This window comes from Dendrobates tinctorius, unplaced genomic scaffold, assembly GCF_039654945.1.
Source record: "Dendrobates tinctorius isolate UK_male_01 unplaced genomic scaffold, ASM3965494v1 ptg000049l, whole genome shotgun sequence".
Classification (NCBI taxonomy): domain Eukaryota; kingdom Metazoa; phylum Chordata; class Amphibia; order Anura; family Dendrobatidae; genus Dendrobates; species Dendrobates tinctorius.
Window position 1 is genome coordinate 27,964,834 of NW_027361717.1, and position 8,459 is coordinate 27,973,292.

General features: G+C 42.8%; 1 protein-coding gene across 2 annotated transcripts in view; it reads left to right on the forward strand.

Moving 5' to 3' along the window:
- The window catches only part of TFDP2 (transcription factor Dp-2), a 98,544-nt gene extending 90,895 nt beyond the window's left edge, over positions 1 to 7,649 (forward strand). For both annotated transcript variants that reach the window (XM_073576598.1, XM_073576597.1), the window contains 4 exons: positions 1,434 to 1,585; positions 2,024 to 2,190; positions 5,788 to 5,893; positions 6,416 to 7,649. In XM_073576598.1, the coding sequence (XP_073432699.1) occupies positions 1,434 to 1,585; positions 2,024 to 2,190; positions 5,788 to 5,893; positions 6,416 to 6,575 (585 nt within the window). In that variant the 3' untranslated portion in view covers positions 6,576 to 7,649. The remainder of the gene's footprint in view (positions 1 to 1,433; positions 1,586 to 2,023; positions 2,191 to 5,787; positions 5,894 to 6,415) is intronic.
- Positions 7,650 to 8,459: the final 810 nt, after the last annotated feature.

Consider the following 8,459-nt stretch of genomic DNA (forward strand, 5'->3'; position numbering starts at 1 on the left):
TTTTAGTTTTGTTTTGTGTAACTTGTAATTTTGGAATTGGCAATCGAAACGGATATTAAAGTGTAACTATAGGCCGGTAGATCTGTCACAACAAAATGCAGGACCTTCAATGTATGTGTTCCACAGTCCTACTATAAGCACTTTACCACCAAATACCTAAGACAGTGTCTCTTATGTAGTCACTCGCATCACATTTCTTAATGAATGTTTGTCCTGTCGCCGAGCAGAGACTGTATAATGGCCGGTTTGCCAGCCCTACAAGAGCGATGGTCCTAGGTCGAGCCGTCTGCTCACAGATAGTGACGTCTGAAGCATCCATCTATCGTATTCTCATCTGCTCATTGTGTTCCTATTTTCCATTGAATACAGAGAGATTCCTCTCCCTGTTTGCCATATTTAGAGACTGAGGGTCCTGTGTGTGTCCGTTAATTTAGGCGGGCATCATGTGAGCCGCTGGTCACAGGGCCACTCGTACAATTCCTGCTGCAGAGGCCTGTGACAATGGAAGTATTTGTTAGGTCCCATCAGATACCGGAATCTCTCATGGGCGTCCTGCCCTCCGTTTAGTGGTTCTTTAGTCATTTTTATTTGGGCTGTGTACATTTATTACAAATGCAGGACACTCCTCTGTCCCACCATATATGAAGGAACACGTGGTCTCCAAATATAATTTTGATGACCTCTGGGCTGTCTGTAATTATACGGAAAAGCTACAGGGGGCATCACATCTTCCTCCCCCTGACTAGTGTGTTCCCGATGACAGACCTATAGTACCAGCACATCATTCATTATCCCTTTACAAGTGAGAGTTGTAGTCAGAGTCCGACTCCGCAGCCCTGCTTATAGCTTCCTTCTACCATTGCTAAGATTCACGACTTCTAAACTTGTAAAAATAAAGAATAGTAATGAGTGTAGAATGCTGAGTATACCGCGCTCCCTGGACAGACAAGAGCATGATGATATGCCGGAGAGTTTAGGTCAGCTTAAATATTTATTCCATTGGCTCCTGTCCGTACCTCCTGCCGTTCCAGTGCCAGCTCTGCACTACGACCTCCAGTTTTTGTTGATATGGCCGCAGTGGTGATGTCATGTCGACATCAAGTGACCTCTGCAGCCAATCACTGGGCTCATTGGTTTGGTATTTCTATATAGGCATCATCGTTAAGACCAGTGATTGGCTGCAGCGGTCACATTGTGTTAACGTGATGTCATCACTAAAGCCATATCAACAAAGTCTAGAAGCCACTCCGGAGAGGAGCGGCAGGAGGTAAGGACAGCTGTAGTTGTTATCTTTATGTACAAGAAGCCTATGAAATAAAGTGGACAGCCCCGTAATGTTACACACTACCCCCGGGCATATATGTCGCTGCAACTGTTCTATATAGATGATGAGCTGATCTGATGATTTTCTCTTCTTACCTTCCTTCCCACAGCAAATCGCCTTCAAGCACCTCGTACAGAGAAACCGTCAAAACGAACAACTGAATCAAACTCCTCCCGCTCTAAACTCCACCATCAAGCTGCCATTCATCATTGTGAACACAAGCAAGAAGACCGTCATAGACTGCAGCATTTCTAGTGACAAGTGCGTACAAAGAAGTGTTAATCCTGGGACCCGAACTAAAGCCAGAATGGGCCCATGAGCTTGTTAAGTCCAAATTTAGGCCTGACTATTTTTATAATGAATTCTTTTCTTAAATGATATATTTTTGTCTGCGTGCTCCCACCACTAGTGGGCGCTCTTCTTTAACATTTATACAGATGACATAAAGAATCCAAGATGTATAGTGAGCTCCCCCTAGTGGTGGGCGCAGGTTGTCCTATAACAAGCTGGCCTCATAGATGTGTTTTTATATTGGTGTATTTATGTCATCTGCATTCTGATATATGAATATATATTAGTAAGGACAGTTTATCCTTCCGTTTACCTCGTATCAATCACTATTTTTTATGTTCCCACTCTTGTGCTTCTCTAGTTTGTGTGATTTTTGTCTTTTCATCCCGGGCTGTGCTTTCTTCCCAGGTTTGAATATCTTTTCAATTTCGACAATGCCTTTGAAATTCACGATGACATTGAGGTTCTGAAAAGGATGGGGATGTCCTTTGGCTTGGAATCTGGAAAGTGCACATCAGAAAACTTAAAACTTGCCAAATCTTTTGTACCCAGAGCTTTGGAAGGATATGTGTCAGGTGGGTGACATTATTTGGAGGGAGTGGGGGGGGGGGGGGATAATTTTTGCAATTCGGCTCTATTAGAAATATTGTACTTTTTTTTTTGTTTTTTTTTGCCATTACAAACTTTGATGTGATCTGTGCTCATTGGACCATCGGAATGAGCTCACTGATGGACTCTCAGTGAACTCATTCTACCACAAGCAATACAGTGCATCACAGAAGCGGAAAAACCTTTAATGAAAATCCAATTACTTCAATGCATATATTTTTGTATAAAAAATTAAGAAAAAAAACTAGCCCCAAATTATGGAGAGCCCCTTGAAATCAAAACTATATTTAATCTAGTGCCATTACATAATTACTAACAGCAGGGGGCAGAATACATTCATATAAAAAAAAAACAAAGGGATTCTATGATTTTTTTTTTTTTATTAATTTTTTTTGGTGGTAATAAGTTTTCAGGTTTTGCCATGAGATGTCGGGCACCAAGCTCAAAAGACTGAGCTTGGTGTGACTATGCAGGTGCAGCAGGAGTTTATACATTTTATTGCAACCAGCAGATGGAAACATTGATTATTCTTGTAATAACATCCTCCTTCTGCATTCTGCCTTTTCACAGTGGTCTTCATGAGCAGACCCCTGCTGTTCAGACTGTTGGGGGGGGTTTAAAATGACACCTCTAGTAGGTACAAACAGGAACTAATATGGGACTTTAAGTGAATTGTCTAGGCCCCATCTCATCAGAAGGAGCCTTAAGGCCCCGTCACACAGCAAGATCGCTGATTTTGTGACGCCACAGCGATCTTTCCAGCGATATCGCTGTGTGTGATGGGGATCAGCGACCGGCCCCCCTGCCGGGTATCGCTGATCGTGCTCGATCGGCCTGGGCCATTTTTTGATCGTTGGTCTCCCGCTGGCCAGCACGCATCGCTGTGTGTGGCAGCGAGAGATCAGCGATCAGCGACTCTGGTTTCCAGGGTAAACAGCGGGTATCTAAGAGCCGTCTTGGTTTGCTTTGCAATTAAGTGTACTCATGTTCTCCGTTATCAGCCACTGAGCTGGTGCTTTGCAGTGAAATTAATGACTGTAAGTTCAGAAAAAATGTCTGCCGCCATGATCCTGAAATTATATCCTATATCTGCACTCTCGGGAATTTGTGCATATATTTAATATTCTGCCTCTAGGGTTACTGGCCTTTTAAATAGCACCTGAATTTCTTATTTAGGCGCCAAGTTTGCAGTGTTCTCAGATAGAGAGAACCCATTATTTTGTTGATGCTGAAAGAGTTAAAAAGTGAAGTGGTCTCGGGCAGGGTTTGGATGCATGATTGCAGAATACAAAGCCATGAAGTGGCGGGGGCGCCTAGTCTTGGGCATTGTCTGCAGAGCTGGCTGTAGACAGGCCGTGCATATTAACAGGGACTGGGCCATTCATTTCCTCCCCGGTGCCATCTCTGCTTAATGAAAAGGGCTTTTCCTGTTGATCACTCGGAACAGTCTGTCCACTGAAGGGAAATCCCATTCACATTTACTGGACAGAGCGCTCCCCCATTATCTGCCTAATGTAGAGCCCTGTCCTCAATGCCAGATACACAGATTACATTAGTATGCATAGTCACAACTCCTATAGCATCAGGGTAACCGTACTGTCAGCTATAGGCTGTCTCCATGTCTACCAATCTAATGCTCAATGTTCTTACATTGAAGGTGTGGGGTCTATCTTTGGTATAAAATAATAGATATAAGTAATTAGCACTTGTATTGATTAAAGGCGTTGCCTCCACACAACTAATTTGCCCATTTAGACGAGCCAATATAATCAGAGAACAAGAACCATTCTATCGGCCAATCTAAACTGGCCAGCAATAACACAAGCAATGCGATTGCTCATTGGAAGTAGTGATTTTTAAAGAGGACCTGTCTATTGCTAAAGCAAAATTGAGTTAGATACCTTAAAAAATCCTTGGAGATCCCCTGATCTTGTCAATCTTTTCCGTTTGTCACTGGATTTCGCCGTTGCAGAGATATTCACAATTTATGAATTTTGGAGCTCAGTATGTGACATCTCTGTTAGCAGTGTAATTTGCCGTTTCTACTCTTTCACCTTTCCTCTTCAGAAGCCAATTATAGCTTAGCAGCTGGTCTAGCGGTCTCAGGGAGGGGAAGAATGATAGCACACACACCCTCCGTTGAACTGCAAGCTGAGATTTCACATATTGCGCACCAAAAACAATATTTGAATATCTCTACATTGATGTGACGCAGCGCAAAATGGAAAAGAGTGGATGAATCAGGAAAACTGAGGGCTTTTTACAATGTATTTTACTACTTTGTTTTTTTAGTAAGTGACCGGTCATCTATATGTAGGTAGGTTTAAAGATCATCATTATTGGCAACACATTGTCCAGACTAAATATCCACTGCTGAAAATATAGAGGGATAGAAGTATCGTATGTATGTGCATACAATTTTTGTTGTCTTGTGTAAGCGGGCAACTAAGCGACCACCCATCAACGTGTACCTATCTGATGGGCAGTCATTAAATGGCCTGGATTGACCCATTCAAAAGGGCAATAAAGCTGGTCCTACACATTAAATGTACTTTGGGAGACTTGAAAAGCCATCGGCGAGGTCAGCCAGACAGCAGATGATGGAGGAGATGATTGATTTTTAGCCCTTCTGAAAATGAAAGCTTGTCCCCAAGAGAAGTTCTGTTTTACATATAGAAGCTGTTCTTTATAGTAGGTTTTCCCTCTTCGTTTTTTTTATGCAGATTGGTGCTTCCCAAAGTGTGCTTTCTGTAAATCCCACTTATTGTAGAGAAAAGCATCCATACGGCCACCACTGGCCATCTTGGTTTGCTGAGATACTTCTTTTTATAGGCGGAGTCCTATCGGTGGGACTACTACTGATAAGACCTTAATAGCATGGTCTGAATTTGTCACACAGCAGATAAATGGGTCATATATGAGTATTGCCTGGGATTTACCACTACTTCTACTACTTTGCAAATCACTATGTATAGTATAATTTCTTATTAAAAAGCCCACCTCTGTGAAGTGGTAGAATGAGTCACAGATATTGTAGTAGTGTTGAATCCAACCGGATCCGGTGGCTGCCATCAGCAGATGCATGTAGCTCGGGCAAGGTCGGCCACTTCTCACAACAATTTAGCTACATGGGAACTACAAGTTGGCACCAACCAGAACGAGGATCTGCAGTTGTAAGCTCCTCATTCCTGAGGGTCATGGCATTGCTCTCTCACTCCCTCATTCTCAAGGTCTTGCTAATCAGATCTTAAATCACAAGTGTTAGCCGGGCATGAAAGCATCTGGGTGTATCAGTGATATGAGTGAGAACAACCTGAGTTCTTGTGTGATGAGCGAACATACCAGGCATGGTGTAATGTCTGGGAACCAGTGGAATAAGGAACGTGTGTATTGGGGATGATGGAGAGGTGGAGACAGTTAATATGACAAGTAGTGTATGCTTGGTTTGGTAGGAACTGTTATTAATATATTGGGTTTAGTTGAACCAGGAGTATAGAAGTATCTTATTTTATTTTGTGGGATCAATAATAAATTGGGCTGTTGTTGGTATTTTCTGTCTGTAGACATGGCCTCCGGGACTTCTTGGGCAGACCAAGGACTTCCTTTCAGCACATCTCAGACGGCCTCCGCAGCGCACATTGCTGGCACTACTACGTACTCACACTCCAGGTATGGTTATGGCCAGAGTTGCGATGAACGAGCGTGCTCAAGCAAGGTGTCTCGAAAAAAAATTCTAGATTTGCTGCGGGTGCATGCCACGCGGCTGTTCGACAGCCACAACACCTGCAAGGATTGACCGGTTTGTTAGACAATCACTGCATGTGTTACGGTTGTCGAACAGCCGCGAGAAATGCAGCCGCGGGGACTCGAGCATTTTTTTCGAGGATGCCTAAAATACTCGATTAGGACACGGGCATGCTCAGATAACACCTTATCCTAGCCAGCTCACTCATCTCTAGTCCAGATCTTCGGGACATAATGCACATATAGTGATTTACTTTTAATGGTGATGTACAGAATTAGGAAACAATGTCCCCGTTCCATAAACTGTGCCATTACATCTGCAATACCAGCCACAACCAACGGCGCAGATTCTGTAAAGCAGCCATGTTTTTCTAATCCCGAAAAACCCTGATAGTAGACTTTTGCGATAACTCCATTCTTTTCCTTCTTTGTGTTTTGTCCTCACAGTGTGAACACGGGATTATTTTTTGACACTGACCTGTCATTGACTAGCAGCAGCCACCACTCCAGCTCTGGAACATCCCACTATACAGAATCTCGAGGTGAAACCCCCTGTTCATTCGATGATGACGAAGATGATGAAGATGACTCTTCCTCCTTGGAATAAAACAGAAATGCGACACATCTGAGTGTTTGTGAAAGAGTGTATTAATAGTTTAGTCTTCCAACGCAGTTTCGATGGGAGATCACATCGGGATCAACAAAGTTTTTTTGCTTGTTTTTTTTTTTTTGAAAATGAGAAAATGCCATGGACGCTGTCATATTTCACAATGGCGTCTTGCCGGCTGAGAGGTGACTACTCTTGCTCCAATAATGCCGTTGTGATTGTTGGAATTTTAGATACTGTTGTTTCTGCAAGGATTATGCACAGGGTATATTGATGGACCTGTATGAGCCGCGAGAGTGAACACTCCTTTACCTGCAGACTGTCGGAGCGATCACTTCACTGCCTTCGAAAATTAATGCATCTTTTGTAAATTCCTATCTTACTCATGAAGCCACTTCAGAAACACAGAACCCCCAGCTAAGCTAAAAGTGATGCCTGCCAACGATCTGTGGGAAAGATGCTGCTATGTTCTAATTCCTGCAGTTATTGAGAAAATCAGAGGACATTTCTGTAACGGAGCCAGTCTTGTACACACAGGATTTCTAGCGCCATCCATACAGAAAAAGGGAACACTTTGATGGAGAATGCTGTCAAAAATTTTTTTTGCAGTTTTATGTCATGACCATTTATCCCCAACCCTTTTTTTATTTAGCGCTTTTTTTTTTTTTTTTGAATAATGAGCAACATCACAAGGGAAAATCATCCATTGCAATAAGTGCTGCATATGAGCTCATGCCGAGTCCTGGAGGCACATTTAATGTGTATTACCGCACCGCCTATTTTCCCGCACATACTAATCTGGTCTTCACAGGTTAATAGTGATCTGGGCAAGTGAACATTGGTCCAGGGTAATTGGTTGTCTCTGTCACATGTAGGAAACGAGTATGGTCCTGCATAGGTTTATTGTTCCAAACCTGTTCTGATCAATACCTGACCCTCAAGCGCTACGGTCGCCCACAATTGTCATTCATCTCTACCAGTTTCAACATTTACCCAATAGAAAATGATCTAACTGAATATAGGACTCTGGTGGTGTCATTATTTTCTGAAAAATATATGTTTTAGAGTCGCTTCTGTCTGCTGTATTTCTAGAGCATGCATGTGATGGCGCGGGAGTCTCCTTGAGTCTTTATTTCGTGGCGCTCTCATTAGTCATCCAGTCCTGCTCTTTAGCTATACACCCCAGTGCCTGTTAGATTTATTAATTACATGAAGCATTTCCAAGAAACGTGAAATGAGGGCTCCACTGCGTATGTTTTTTATTTAGAAAGTACCCTGTATTAGATTGGTTTCCGCAATATAGAGAGTAATGGAATATCCCAAGAATATGCGGTTACTTCCTGACTGCTGGGACTCCACGATCCTCCGGATATAGGGAGTTGTACTGCTTGTTAAGAGGGTCCATTTATGCTGCAAGACTATTGTGAATGAGTATTCCTAGAGGGTTTGTTTTGATGATAATCTTGGTGTAAATAGGCTGCCCATCACCCAATGAATGAGCAGATAACTTGATCGTAGGGTGAAATGATCTTTTGGTCTGCACTAATGATTGTTCTCAGCGGTGCATAGTCTTGTGTAAGCAGGACTTGTGCTGCTAAGAACAATGGCAGCCTATGCGCACAAATCGCTCAGTGTGCATCATTAATTGCGCTCTTCCTGTGTAAACAGGATATTAAACGACTCCTCCGGATCAGTCGAATTGCCAGGTATATTGTAGAAAGACAAACCCTATTCCCTTTTCAGTGCTCTGTCTGTCTGTCTGTCCTCTACGGTACCTGTACATGCAATGGTCTCCTGCTATATGGGCACTTCTCTTTGGAAGCATCACTGATTGCAGTGCCATCTAATCACACATGCCTGACAAAATTGGAATTACTGCCTTTT